Source organism: Sinocyclocheilus grahami, unplaced genomic scaffold, assembly GCF_001515645.1.
Source record: "Sinocyclocheilus grahami isolate Dianchi unplaced genomic scaffold, SAMN03320097.WGS_v1.1 scaffold2340.1, whole genome shotgun sequence".
Classification (NCBI taxonomy): domain Eukaryota; kingdom Metazoa; phylum Chordata; class Actinopteri; order Cypriniformes; family Cyprinidae; genus Sinocyclocheilus; species Sinocyclocheilus grahami.
This window is the reverse complement of record NW_015507519.1, coordinates 47,738-62,729: the sequence shown is the minus strand read 5'-3', so window position 1 is coordinate 62,729 and position 14,992 is coordinate 47,738. Positions and strand designations below refer to the sequence as shown.

The following is a 14,992-nucleotide window of genomic DNA, read 5'->3' as shown; positions in this document are numbered from 1 at the left end:
TACGTAACTCGCATTACTTGTAATGCGTTACCCCCAACACTGTTCTGTAAGCGCAGAATACCTCATCACATCACATTTGCCAAAATTTGCATGTGTACAACAAAGCACACTGCATAGAATATCCCACAGTGCAATCAGCTTTACTTCACCTCCTAGTGTTTTTTTTAGTCATGAATTAAAAACGTGATCTCCAATTTGATTATTTGATCAGACAACCAAAAGATTTAAACATAAATTGAATTAAAAAAAAAATGAATTTTTAAAAACACTCATCATTTTTATAACACACTTTCTCAAAATGAATATCCATTTGACATAATAAACATTAATATTGTGCTGCCTAGGTCCACTTGTAGCATTTAAAACGATTAAATAAATAGCCACAGAGTACAGAATATTTTTAATAATACAATAATTATTAAATAAAAATATTCACTTATACATAATATACATAAACATTGTGTTGCCTACATTCACTTGTAGCATTTAAAATGATTAAATAACAACAGAGTACAGAATATATTTATATTAATAAAAGAATTATTCATTTACTAAATATTCACTTATACATTATTTACATTAATATCGTGTTTCCTGAATTCACTTGTCGCATTTATTATGAAATAAATACTACTATATAACTAATAAATAGTACAGAATATATTTATAATAATAAAATACTAATAAAGTAATACAATTAAGTTATTAAAATATATTAATTAAAATATTTAGAATAAAATAATTAATGTTAATATAATAAAATAATACAATTGTATATTTTTTCATTTTATAATGTTAGTCTTATTTTATAATGTTATGTTTTTTTTGCTTTAGTTTTTTTTCCCCCCAGAGTAATTTAGATTTTCATAACTCTGTCTGATCCTTGGAATTATCCTTGGAATTAAATGGCCCGTTTATGCTTATAAGACTTATAAAGAATGTAAACTCCATCATTACATGCCCACTTTCTTTAGTAACAGACTTTTTGCAAAGCTGCATTACACTTACATGGGTTAAGAAGAAATCAGCCCTAAATTGTTTTGCTTAAACATCTCATTAAAATAAACTTCAGTCACTCATTTCTAATGAAATGAACATTATTTACAAGCATTACTATATTAAGAACTTAAGTGTTTAAGATATTAAGAATTTATCCATTTTAATACTATTCCCCCCTTATTACGAATCTATTGATCACATATTGGCTACGTTCACACTGTCAGTTTTTGGGATTGACAACCGTATTCTGCTGCTGTGTGAACGTGGCATTGTTATTACTAACATAGTATCTTAATTTTCCATATAGAATGCTTTCTGGGTGGCAAATTTATTTATTAGGATTGCGCTGACCATCCTGCACTTGTAGATGTGTATTATAGAGCCGTCCAGTACCAGTTTGTTCTCCATATATTCTGTCAAAATAAACAACTCCTGCAGAAATGGTTGCTCGGACTCATGTTCCTATTGTCTTGTAGGTACTTGAGCTCAGAGAGCCTGCAGGAGGAGAAGTCCTGGCCTGCACTGGATGACAGGCGTGTGGAGGAGGAGAGCTCCACCCTGCAGCACACCCTCCACAACCTCAAGGTGCAGCTGGTGTCCGAGCGAGCCCGGCGGGTGGAGGCCGAGCACGAGACGGAGCTGACGGTGCAAGAAAACAGTGCTCTGGAGGAGCGTCTGAGTCTGCTGGAGGGAGCGCGCCGTCGACAGGCCGAGCTGGAGGCCGAGGTGGAGGAGCTCCGGCAGCTGTGGCGCTCTGAGTCGTCCGGCGCAAGACTGACAGACGCGCTGCTGCCCGACAGCGTTTTCTTCGCCGTGGGGGCGGGGCACGAGGAGGAGGAGGAGCCGGAGGTGGAGCTTTCTCAGGGGAGGCGGCGCTGCAGCAGTGAGAGTTACGTCCGCGGGGCTCAAGCTGAGGATATCCGGCGTGGACACGAGCGCACGTGCATCCGCCGAGCTCAAGCGGTGAAGCAGCGCGGGATCTCGCTTCTCAACGAGGTGGACGCGCAGTATAGCGCGCTTCAGGTGAAATACGAAGAGCTGCTCCGTCGCTGCCAGCAGGGGGCAGACAGCCTCAGCCACAAAGCCGTCCAGACGCCCACCGCTCCTGCGCAGCGCCGCAAAAGCCAGGCAACCACAACAACAGACACCATCTGCCTCGCAGACGAGCTCCATCAGCCAGAATACAAGGCCCTGTTTAAAGAAATCTTCACCTGCATTCAGAAAACCAAAGAGGACCTGAGTGAGAACAGGGCCGGGCAGAGTCAGTGAGTTGGCAGTATTATACATCTTCAGTGTAGTGATCTTCAGCGCTTCTGAATGAACTTGATGGACGTGTTGAGAGTTTTAATAGCGCCGTGGTCTTCGTTTGTGTCGATTGCACTATAAAAACCTGTGCCTATACGCAACACCAAACCGTCCACATCCAAAACTGCAAATGCAGTAGACCTGAACGGTGTTTTTGTACTTTTCTAAGTCTTATTCCAATGATTGAGGCACACGGGATGTGTGGATCTCTGCGATACAGCCATATGTGACACCCGAGTGCATCTGTGCTTGGGGTTTGAAAGCACATCTTGATTTCGTAGAACCACATCTGTGCGGAAGGTCAAGACTTAACCATCCAATGTGCAGAAGGTAGACTAAATTATTATTACTAACGCCTAACACAGTTAACGAATTAACTACTTGATGTAAATCATACGTCTGATAGGGTGGATCTCACAAAACCAAGAACGAGAAGTTTCACCCCAAAATCAAAATAAATATAGTAAATTAAGCCAGTTTTTAGGACCATTTGTTTTGCTTTTTGGCGTTATTTTCATGATAATTAAGCACATTCTGTATTTCTGATTCTCATTACAGTAATGCACGAAAAATGTAATTGTAATATATTTATTCATCGAAGTAGTATTTGTCGAGCTAAATTTGGCGCAAAAACGTATTACAGTAATTAAAATCTAAAAAAAGACATGTTTTTGTGGGATTCATCTGATAAACCTTAAAAATGTAAAAAACCCCGAACAAACATGATTAAGGAATTCTGTACGACAATATGTAGCCATATTCTTCGAGTGTCTAGAAATTTCACAAGCAATATTAAAATTCTTTTTTTATTACTATTTAAACGAAAAGACTGCATGTGATTTCAATGACATTACTAACAATGATATTTGAGGCAATACTGTTTGCTGCTTTTATAAATTGTCTGGTTACCTCAATGGATTGATGTGCTAGCAAAATAGTTACAATTAGCTCGTGCAGATATGCAATATGCTTGAAATTCTTGTGTAACTTTGTGTGAATAGTTTGTTTAGAGCAAATCGTAGTTAAACGTTTGGCAGCCACATTCGCTTAAGTTCCCAGCACTTTGTTTTGACGTTCATGTAAACACCACTGTAAAACTATGCACTTTAGACGACAGGCCTATGGTCAGTTTTGTTTTTGTTTTTGTTCTATTTTATTTATTTTATTATTGTTTTTTTTCCCCGTTCATTGTTGTTGTCCAGAGAGTTTATTTATTTTCTTGTTTGGTATTCATTCACTGTTTTCCAATTTTTTTCTCTCTCTCTTGCCTGTGGGATTATGTCAACAATAGATCGTTACTGATGGCAATACTGTTTGCTGCTTTTATAAATTGTCTGGTTACCTCAATGGATTGATGTGCTAGCAAAATAGTTACAATTAGCTCGTGCAGATATGCAATATGCTTGAAATTCTTGTGTAACTTTGTGTGAATAGTTTGTTTAGAGCAAATCGTAGTTAAACGTTTGGCAGCCACATTCGCTTAAGTTCCCAGCACTTTGTTTTGACGTTCATGTAAACACCACTGTAAAACTATGCACTTTAGACGACAGGCCTATGGTCAGTTTTGTTTTTGTTTTAGTTCCATTTTATTTATTTTATTATTGTTTTTTTTTTCCCCGTTCATTGTTGTTGTCCAGAGAGTTTATTTATTTTCTTGTTTGGTATTCATTCACTGTTTTCCAATTTTTTTCTCTCTCTCTTGCCTGTGGGATTATGTCAACAATAGATCGTTACCGATGTGTTGATATGAAGACACTGAAATGTTGAAAATTTACTAAATGAGGGTGTTCTACGTTTGAGGATCAAAGTCTATTGAACAGATGTTACTTAAGTGTTACACCAACACAAAGTAGAGCATTTTATGTAAGTTGTTGTAAGTAGTTCTCCAGTCAAAGTGGTTTAACAGTTGGTCAAACAATAGCTAATTATTGTGGGTTTATGTCTTTGATAACTTGTATTTCATAAACAAACCATGCGCTACTTAATACTTAATCAGGATCAAGCATGTTCAGGTTCATTTTGTAACATTTTGAAGCTGTTAAATGCCTTGAGTCGGACAGTTTAAGTAGGCTTTGACTTTTTAAATCGACGTATTGCGTAGATGACTAGGAAAGTGACATGTATAGAGAAAAAGAAAGAAGGAAAGTGTTTTTGATATGACTGATATGTCTTAAATAGCAGGCGGAGATCACAGGGAAATGTTCATAGATGGATTGGTCCCGACAAAGACAAATATTTGAATATTGTCTTGAGGGAGCAACATATATTGTGGTGTTTTGCATTTCTGATCTTACTGCTTTTTCAGTGAAAATGGTGCTACTGTATTGCAGCCGTTCCTGCGCTAGGAAAGTTAGCTTTTTATTTTAGGCATAAATTCCTGCCCTTTTCAAATGCCATCTAAAATGATAGCTTATGCTTCTTCTTGGTCAGCGTTGTGTTAGAAGGCTACAGTGTGCATGATCAGACGTTAGTGTGCAGCAAAAATATAGCTCTTGTGCTCAAGATAAAAAAAAAAAAAGAGTTTGTTTGGAAAAAAGAAAAAAGAAGTTAGTTTATCTTCAGGTGTGTTCCTTATGGAAGGCCGTTTCTGCCACTAAATAAAAAATAAAACAAGATAATTGCGAATTTTTATCTCACAATTCTGACTTTTTTTTCCTCAGAATTGCGAGATCATATGCAATTCTGACTTTATAAAACGCAGTTGCGAATTATAAAGTCAGAACTGTGTGATATAAACTCGCAATTGCGAGAGAAAAAAACTCAGAATTGCGACTTTATATCGCGATCGCGTGTTATAAAGTAAGAATTGCAAGATATGAACGGGCAATTCTGAGAAAAAAAAGTCCGAATTGAGATAAAAATTCGCAGTTACCTTGTTTTATTTTTTATTCAGTGGCGGAAACGGCCTTCCATAGTTCCTTGAAACGTATACAAAGAGGTAAATTGACCAAATCTTAAATGCAGAGCAACTATAGCTCTCTGTGTAGAATTGTCTTAACAATTATAGTTATGATATCTTGCAGGTAAAACAATCAATTTGTGATAGCCACATAAAAATCGTGTTTGTATTTGTTGAGAATGTACACGACTGAATCAGTTACCTCTTCCGTCCGGAGTTGATGGTTGTTTCAGCCATACATAAATCTTGAGTTCAGTGTTTTAGGTAAAAGACTTTGAATAGTTTTCTACATTATTTATTACTGTTACTCAGCTGCAGATTATAAAATTTGACGTGCTTAGGAATGCACAAGCTGGGTATAACTGGTTCTTCTTCTCAGAAATACACTGCGCCTTTCTGAAGATCAGTGATCTGTGTATGTAACGGCATGACTAACATCTTTCTTGGGTTGTCCAGAAAATAAAACTGTATGAATGAACCAATTACGCTTGTTCTGGTTTTATTTAACGATGAAATATCCAACATAACAGCTCTTTTTTTATCATTGAGATTCAGAAGAAATGAACTCAAAGCAGGTTTGGGGGCTACACATTAGTTAATGGACAATACGGTTTATTTTGCGTGTTAAAGCTTCAAATAAGACAAAATCATCGTGAAATGAAGTCGTGTATTCCGCATTTCTCTATTTGTTTTAATGTTATATGACTTGTACAAAACGCGGTTCAAGAAAACGCAGTGCTTTAGTAGCAAGAGGATTCACAGCACATTTTTATTCCACTTGTTAATTTATAACTGATGGACTATTTTCTCATCTCACAGTTGTAGCTTACATGATATCACAAACCTAACAGATACAACTTATGGAAAAACAACATCTGCTAAGTCTTAAATACAACAGCCGATAAAAGTATAAAGCAAAATCAAAGATTATATCAGTAGACATTTGCCTTTACAAGTACAGCTTCTGAATATAAAACATAATTTCACTGGCGTTCATTTATGCCATGCATGGCATACATTTACTGCTTTAATGCTTCAAATGTGTAAATGCTGTGTTAGTTGCTCCAAACCTTTACAGACACCAGGGCAAATCAAAAATGTCTCACTTTGAACATTTATCATTTCTTTTTTCAAACACACTAGTCTATTATGTCTGTCATCTGAATTGACGTTGCTTGTGTTTTGAAATATGAACACATATGACACAAATGTAATACTTCAACGGATGTGAGCACGCACACACTCGATCCCACTCATCCCCCCAACACACACCAGCACAGTTCATATGGGGTTCATCAACTGATACTAGAAACAATACTCTTTAAACAGTTTAATGAAAGAAAGAAGAATCATAGGTGACTGTAATGTGTATAGCCTCTCTCTGAGTGTCTGCCTATACAGCATTGGTTCTTTCTGTCTCAGTATTAATATACTTTCTTTCAAACTCATCTTGTTTGAGTTTCTTTGCCGAGGTAGAGACAAAAGGCCTGTATCCTGATTCATCTGAACAAAATATATCTCAGTATTCTTTAATATAAATATCCAAATAGTGTTAATGAAAAGAATATGAATGAAAAAAAAACAGTGTGTGCTGAATCAACAAGTGTTTCGTTTTGTAACGCACACATTTAGGACGTACAACTATAAATGCACTTAATTTTGTGGAAGACCATGCATGGGCAAACAATCGAAATAAATTAAAGACATAACTGGAGAATTCACCAACACTAACTTTTCCAGCATCACAAACAACATATTTAATTTACATAATTTTCTGTCTGCTAAGATCACACTGCTTTTTCTTGCCTATTTCAAGCTATAAATAAATGAATTCTGGCCTAAGTACTAACAAACATCATTTTAACACATAGCTACTACTAGCAGTGACAATATAGTGATACAATATAGTTCCCAAGCAGCTCTACAGGTTACATTTCTTACATTTACCCCAACCCTAAATCACACGCCTCAGTTCTCTCAGGACTATATAGAAAATATATAATGTACAACAAAGTGATTTTTGTTTCTGAGGTGGTGCGGCATTGTGGTTAAAGATCTGATCTGGTAGTAAAACACTGTGGGTTCAAAATAGGGGTGAGTGATATAGCAAGTAAATAAATAAAATAAAAAAAAATTCCAGCCTTTTGACAATACAAATCTAAAAATAATCATCTGAACGAAACAGCCATTGTAGCCCATTGGATTCAAAACGTTTAACAAAACCGTTAAAATTTTGTTTCAAATAATCAATGCATGTTTTTACCATTTTTAAATATATCATGAATACAGAACAATACACAGTAATTATAATGGCAATAATTGTGTTATTTCTTTTTTGTTGAAATAACGGTTTCTTAATTTTTTTCTTATCAGTTTTGTATATTAGGGCTGTGTGTTACACCTAATGTTGTTAAATGAATGTTTATTGCATTATATCAGTTTTATGTGCGTCACCATGATGGTGTTTAGTGTTTGTGTGAATGACACTGTGCACCTTCTATGTATGTTATTATTTAAAAGCTGCTTGTGATGGGCTTTGGTTCATCATGTGACTTTCTCATCACCTCCTGCATTTGGTGGTTATCAGTGTATTACAAAGGAACAAAACAGATTTCAGTACTTCAATAGGTTGGTATATTAACATTATTTCAGTTAAATTAAGTAAAATTAAGTTAAAGCCGTAAAACCTAAAATGTTGCTACCGTATTTTTTACGGTAAAATTCCGGCAACCACAGCTGCCGTTTTTTACCGTAATTTTTTTTACAGTGTATAAATACATTTATACATATAATTTTAAATTTTAAGTATAAATACTCATGCTGAACTAAATGTTCATCACACACATTTAAAATTCCATGTTTATTATACGTGATGCGCTCTACGTATGTGTGTTTATATGCAAATAAAAGTTAAAAAGACTGCATTTCCTCATAATACTTGGATTTAGTATGGATTTTTTATGATGCCTTTATGACCTTTTTGGATCCTCTAAGTTTGGGTTACCTGGACTTTCAATGGAGGGACAGAAATCGCTCGGGTTTCATTAAAAATATCATAATTTGTGTTTGGAAGACGAGTTTTACTATCCTTTTTAACACTCTCAAACTTGTAAGTAAAAATTAGTTAATGACAGTCTTTATAAAACTTAATGGCAAAATAAAAAGGATAGCAAAGGATAGGAGGAATTCACTATATCGCCCAGCCCTTGTTCAAACCCTACATGTGATCCATTAGATTTCTCTTCAAGTGAGACTGAAATATTAAGGCTTCTTATTCCCGTCCTGCAGAGCAGATCATTACGGTAATGAATCCCATCAGGAGCAGCAGGAGCAGCAGGAAGAGGTACTGTGTGTTCGGAAATGACGCAGCTGAACGCGGCGCTCGGCTCCGCAGGTACTGATCCACCGAGTCGGTCAGACTGTACTTCTTAGGTCTGAAGCCCAGTTCTCGCTGCGCCTTCTCGATTTTAAAGGTGTGACTGACAGCAATGTTTCTCACCTGAGAGAGATGCAGAGGTCAGATGGCCATGAACATGCTAAGAGTTCATCTGAGACAGAGATGAGATGATAGTACGGTCCGTTCACCTGCTGTACACATCAAACACACAAGCTTTCAAAGCACAACTGTGCTGCTTTCTCTTGAAAAAGAAGTGCGCTTAACTGTGCTGAAATCGTAGAAGCATATTTTAAAAACTGTACTTAAAAGCAAATAACATTAATAAATTTAAAAGTTGTTTAAATTCATTAAAAGGCTGCTTTAAGTGCACTTAAAGGGAGTGAACTGTTTTTCTTAACATACTTAAGTTCTTTCTTAATACACTTTAAACCTGCACTTAATGTCAAAATGAAGGTAAAAAGTTGTTTAAATTCTTAACATACTTAAGTGCTTTCAAAGCACAACTGTGCTGCTTTCTCTTGAAAAAGAAGTGCGCCTAACTGTGCTGAAATCGTAGAAGCATATTTTAAAAACTGTACTTAAAAGCAAATAACATTAATAAATTAAAAAGTTGTTTAAATTCATTAAAAGGCTGCTTTAAGTGCACTTAAAGGGAGTGAACTGTTTTTCTTAACATACTTAAGTTCTTTCTTAATACACTTTAAACCTGCACTTAATGTCAAAATAAATTAAAAAGTTGTTTAAATTCATTAAAAGGCTGCTTTAAGTGCACTCAAAGAGAGTGAACTGTTTTTCTTAACATACTTAAGTTCTTCCTTAATACACTTTAACCCTGCACTTAATGTCAAAATAAAGGTTTTAACTTTAATGTACAAGTTTGAATAATCTGTTGCCATGATTTAAAGACACTTATTTGTGATGTGTTGACTAAAATACTAAAGCACGTGTGGAGTGCTTGATAAGAATTTTAACTGTAGTGTTTTATGTGATATTACATTTTAAGTTAGTATATTTTACTTAAACTACATCTTCATCATCTAACCCTAATGTGTAATCCTAAATAGATTTGAATACATGTCATACAAGTTTCAAAATAAATTACGTTAAAGCGTTTTAGTTTACTATATAAGCTTGAAATATTAAGCATATTTCAAAGACAATAGAAGTAGTTCTGAAATAAAGATGTACTAAATAAATCCTATATAGGTGGGTCAAAAAAATCACTCTTAAGCTCAACAAGTTGCATTTAATATGAATTTAAACTATAATACGTTTTCATTTCATTGTAAATAACATGCAGTTAAGTGTGTGGAAACATTACATTCAGTTCACTCTTAAGTAGTTTCTAAGTCTATTATTGAACTACTATCACTTTAAAAAGTGTCACCGTCAGGTTGTCTTAAAGCCGAACTCTACGCTGAGAGATGGACTCTGGATTTGACTTCACAGATCGGATTCTGAGGGCTTCACATTTACTAATGGCTTTAATGACCTCCTTTTACCTGGCATTACTTTTACATAAAGCTGCTCTGTACCCGTGCTCTCCTGGCACGATGAAATGCCCCCACAGTCTCTCTCCCCTTACCAGCCTGCAGATTGAGTATCTACATGGAAAATCTCCACTGGGCCGAGAGCCAGAGCAGATGCCCCTGACCCAACACACACTGCTGTCTAGACCAGGGCCATTGGAGCCATCTAAAAAGTGTGTGCTGGGTGAGGGGCCACGATATAAACCTTATCAGCTTAGCTCATGAATATTAAATAGGTGATGCCACCTATTTGTTTAAACAAATTGGTTAGCTGGGTCAGTTAAAAGACAACAAAACCTTGCTTCCTTCCAACTATACTCCAAATCGATTGACTTTAGGAGTCGACCTCCAAATAATCCCATGATGAGACCATGTTATGAATCTGACTGTCGCCATCTAGTGGACAAAACACCACAAAGTCTCCCCAAACAATGGCTGAAATACAAAACACTCAAATGTAATTTGTTTCGAAGTACACCATGCACACAAGTTTGGCATTTGTGTATTTTAAAAATACATAAAACACTTGTGCAAGTCATCTTCTTTATTCGGCTGCTGATTTACAGCATTAGCTAGTTCAGGCGGGCGAGCTAATTTTCTGCAATCGTACCAGGGGATTTTGGAAACGGACTGGGACTTGATTAGTTCTCCAGGTTTGAGGTGTTTCGGAATCGAGAGTCGATTCCAAAGGCTGAAACGGATTCCACTCCAGTGAAATCCTCAGTCAATTCGAGAACAATGCCAAAATTCAATTCACTATCCTAAAAAGCTAATCTAGAAATAAACTGTTCACACAATAGTTATTACTTAACTGTTATTAGTTAGGGTTCTATATTTGTATTGTTTGGCTTTTAATTGTTTTTTTAATCTGTTTTTATCGTTCTATTATTTTTATAATTAATACTATCAATTTAATTTAACTTTCTTTATGTTTTTGTATTAAATTGTATGCTATATGGAGTGAGGTTATGCCTTCGTGAACCCTTCATCTATTGTAATTATTAAGTGCGACTTAAAGCAGGGGTTCTCAAACCTGTCCTGGAGGACCCCTAGCCATGCACATTTTGTATGTCTCCCTTATCAGACACACCCAATTCATGTCTTGCAGTACAAGCTAATGAGTTGAATCAAGTGCGTAAGATAAGGGAGACATACCCTACGTTCCATTCAGAAGGGCTCATCCCTATGCCCTAATCCCTTCAAAGGGTTTACCCTCCGGAGTGAGAGCTTCGAAGGGTTGAAGGGTGTAGGGGACCAAACAACTGTTTCTTGAAATGCCCTTCTGCGTCATTATCACGTGCCCACACGGAGGCGCTGTCATCATGCAAAGAATCTGCGCAAAGGCTCATGGGAGCCCTAAGTGTAATCCTTCATTCCGAAGGGCCCTTTAAAGTGGCCAGTTTTGAGCTCTTCGGTTTGGAACGACCCTTCAATATGGAGGCCATGACTGCCCTTCGGAGGGCGATATATCCCGTTTGGAACACACCGATACAAAATGTGCAGGCTAGGGGTCCTCCAGGACAGGTTTGAGAACCACTGACTTAAAGGGATAGCTCACCCAAAAATGAAAATTACCCCATAATTTACTCACCACTTTACTCAGATTGTATTTGCGATATCAAAAAAAATCATGGGGTAATTTTCATTTTTGGGTGAACTATACCTTTAAGTGCCCAAAAGTGTCCCATTAGATTTAGGGCCACTGAATAGACAGTAAGATTTGGATCAGAAACTGGGATGGGGATTGCCATTGTGTTTGATATACCCATTTCCTGGATTAATTTAAGTGTGTGGGTGGGTTTCTTTCCTCAGTGGCACTTGTCCGTCTCAAACTCAAAGATCCAGCAAGAAGCTGGTGTCTCATGTTTTATTCACAATGCAATCATCAAACCTGCCGCCATCTGACCAGAATCGCCCCTTCAGCTCCTGGCTTCTGTTTCTCATGACTAATGCATGACACAGCGCCAGTGCACGCCCAGCTCCACTAACTTAACTCTTTCTTGCTCTGCCTTTATGCCAACTTGTTTGTCACCCTTAACTACCCTCTCAGAATCAACTGTGATATTTAAACAGCTGGAGGAGACACAATGTGTTTCACAGACACGATTTATCAGGCCTGTCTAATTACAGAATGTAAACTCTGTTCATTACGTTAAGTTCAGGAGTACTAGAGCTGGCTTGCATGTTAAGGAGAGTTTAAGGAAGTACCTGATGGTAACCTAAGATGCCTTACTCAGGTTATAGTTGTCACCATGACACCAACATCTTCAGTGTATCTCACACACATACATCTGGCAGTAGCAATATAGCTTAAATTATAAAATTCTTACAATCATATGTTGATTTGTTGGTTTTCAATATAGATATGAATATGTTTCCATTATTTTTGCAAGGCTTCTTTACATGCGCCTACCAGTTCAGGTGCGCTTGACTAGGGTTAAAGATAAACTCTTCAGGACAGTGGGTCTCCAGTAGCAGAGCTGAAGACCTCTGCTTTAGAGAAACCAACTTTGCCCAATGAATAATGGTCTTCAAAAATGTAATAAAGAAAATCTAAACAGAGGTTTGTGGGAAGCGTGTTCATCTAATCATGTCAAATGCAATGAATGAGTAAGCATGTATAAATGACACCTCAATTTTTCCAGCATCCCTCCATTACTCCACTTGACGTTTATTTCTATTTATTGCTGAATTCAATTTAGGTAGTCCAGGAGCATACTTTAATCTCAAGTCAGAGTCTCAAACATTAAACAGTTTCATGTGAAACTATAAAATGGTAAAATAATAAATATCAAAGTTATTGTGACACTCACAAGTATCCAATATATCACCCAGCCCTATCTACTTGCATAAAAAAATAAATAGAATAAATAAAACTGCTCCTCTAGATGCTTTTCTTTTTTCTGAGCTCTCTGTTTGTTAACAGTTTAATTACTTATAAATAGCGAAGGGAAACTGCAATGTCACGCTGCTTTTCAAGATGGCATCAAAACAACTTAATTAGGAAAAAGTGATTAGGAAAACTGTAGACAATGCAGTGAAGGCTGGAGGAAACATATTTACCTCGTTTCTTGTCAGAAGTAATGGAATTTCCATTATAGGACTCAGAGCCACATGCAGTCGCTCCATCAAAATTGCTGAAGAAAACAAGAATGTGTGATACAGCTGTATTTTCAAAAATATATATATATTTTTTAAATTTATTTATTTTTATAAAATGTGTACATTTTAATTTCACTTTAGTCATACCTGCTGAGTAGACCAGAGAAACAGGAAGGTGAATCAATGGCCGACCATAACCTAGTCTTTCAAACTGCAGATAAATAAAGGTACAGTTCCTTAAAATAGTAAATAATTGTAATATACATGCATTAATTATAAATACTTGGTTTGATTGCTACTCACCAGAGGTGTCAACCATTCAAAGACATTGACAGACTCCCCATCATTGATAAAATAAACCTGTCCACTCTAAAAAAAAAAAAATCACAAATTCACAATACATTATAACTGATCTGGGTTCAAAACTGCTGATTGTAATAAGAACATAAATTATATCATTCCACACATACCGCCACAAAAGCTTTATCTGCAGTGAGTGCTTCTGCTGCTAAAACATGAGCCATCACCAGATTATCCACATGTACCCAGTTCATCTTGGCATTAGGGTCCCCAAAATGAAAGCTGAACAACCTCCTCTCCACATTCACCTAAAAAAAGAGAAGAGAAGAGAATAAAAAAAACTTTGTCTCTGTATTCAGCACTCAAGACTTCACAGAGATAACAACACTCTCTAACTGAGGGGCACAAGAATGTGAAGGTACATGAGGTAGAAAAGACATGCATGTGTCTGTATGTACACTGACGGCCCAAGCACAGACAGTCGTGTGTATGTCTGTAGAGTCACAACAGAAGCACAGACAGCCGTGTATGTCTGTAGAGTTACAACAGAAGCACAGACAGCCGTGTATGTCTGTAGAGTTACAACAGAAGCACAGACAGTCGTGTGTATGTCTGTAGAGTCACAGCAGAAGCACAGACAGTCGTGTGTATGTCTGTAGAGTCAAAGCAGAAGCACATCCAGTCGTGTATATGTCTGTAGAGTCACAGCAGAAGCACAGGCAATCATGTTTGTCTGTAGAGTCACAACAGAAGCACAGACAGTCGTGTATGTCTGTAGAGTCACAGCAGAAGCACAGACAGTTGTATGTATGTCTGTAGAGTCACAGCAGAAGCACAGACAGTTGTATGTATGTCTGTAGAGTCACAGCAGGAGCACAGACAGTCATATACAGTGGGGGAGTCACAGCAGAAGCACAGACAGTTGTATGTATGTCTGTAGAGTCACAGCAGGAGCACAGACAGTCATATATGTCTGTAGAGTCACAGCAGGAGCACAGACAGTCATATATGTCTGTAGAGTCACAGCAGAAGCACAGATAGTCGTGTATGTCTGTAGAGTCACAGCAGAAGTGCAGACATTCGTGTTTGTCTGTAGAGTTACAGCAGAAGCACAGACAGTCGTGTATGTCTGTAGAGTTACAGCAGAAGCACAGACAGTTGTATGTATGTCTGTAAAGTTACAGCAGAAGCACAGACAGTTGTATGTATGTCTGTAGAGTTACAGCAGAAGCACAGACAGTCATGTATGTCTGTAGAGTTACAGCAGAAGCACAGACAGTCGTGTATGTCTGTAGAGTTACAGCAGAAGCACAGACAGTTGTATGTATGTCTGTAAAGTTACAGCAGAAGCACAGACAGTTGTATGTATGTCTGTAGAGTTACAGCAGAAGCACAGACAGTCGTGTATGTCTCTAGTGTCACAGCAGAAGCACAGACAGTTGTGTATGTCTGTAGAGTCAC

The 14,992-nt window shown here is 37.1% G+C and overlaps 2 protein-coding genes across 2 annotated transcripts in view; one reads left to right on the top strand and one right to left on the bottom strand.

The window, feature by feature from the left end:
- Nucleotides 1-1,229: 1,229 nt before the first annotated feature.
- LOC107574794 (cerebellar degeneration-related protein 2-like) lies at nt 1,230-2,803 on the top strand. The gene has a single exon (XM_016261233.1). The coding sequence runs from the start codon at nt 1,456-1,458 to the stop codon at nt 2,266-2,268; it is 813 nt and encodes a 270-aa protein (XP_016116719.1). The 5' UTR covers nt 1,230-1,455; the 3' UTR covers nt 2,269-2,803.
- Nucleotides 2,804-8,322: 5,519 nt separating this feature from the next.
- Nucleotides 8,323-14,992, bottom strand: part of LOC107574793 (putative short-chain dehydrogenase/reductase family 42E member 2) — a 13,071-nt gene continuing 6,401 nt past the window's right edge. The window contains exons 6-10 of the mRNA XM_016261232.1: nt 13,702-13,839; nt 13,535-13,600; nt 13,379-13,442; nt 13,193-13,266; nt 8,323-8,702 (exon numbers count right to left, since the gene is read on the bottom strand). Coding sequence (XP_016116718.1) covers nt 8,475-8,702; nt 13,193-13,266; nt 13,379-13,442; nt 13,535-13,600; nt 13,702-13,839 — 570 coding nt within the window. The 3' untranslated portion in view covers nt 8,323-8,474. The remainder of the gene's footprint in view (nt 8,703-13,192; nt 13,267-13,378; nt 13,443-13,534; nt 13,601-13,701; nt 13,840-14,992) is intronic.

Coding starts and splice junctions, on each gene's coding strand:
- LOC107574794 (XM_016261233.1), top strand. CDS start 1,456: ATGTTCCTATTGTCTTGTAGGTACTTGAGCTCAGAGAGCCTGCAGGAG.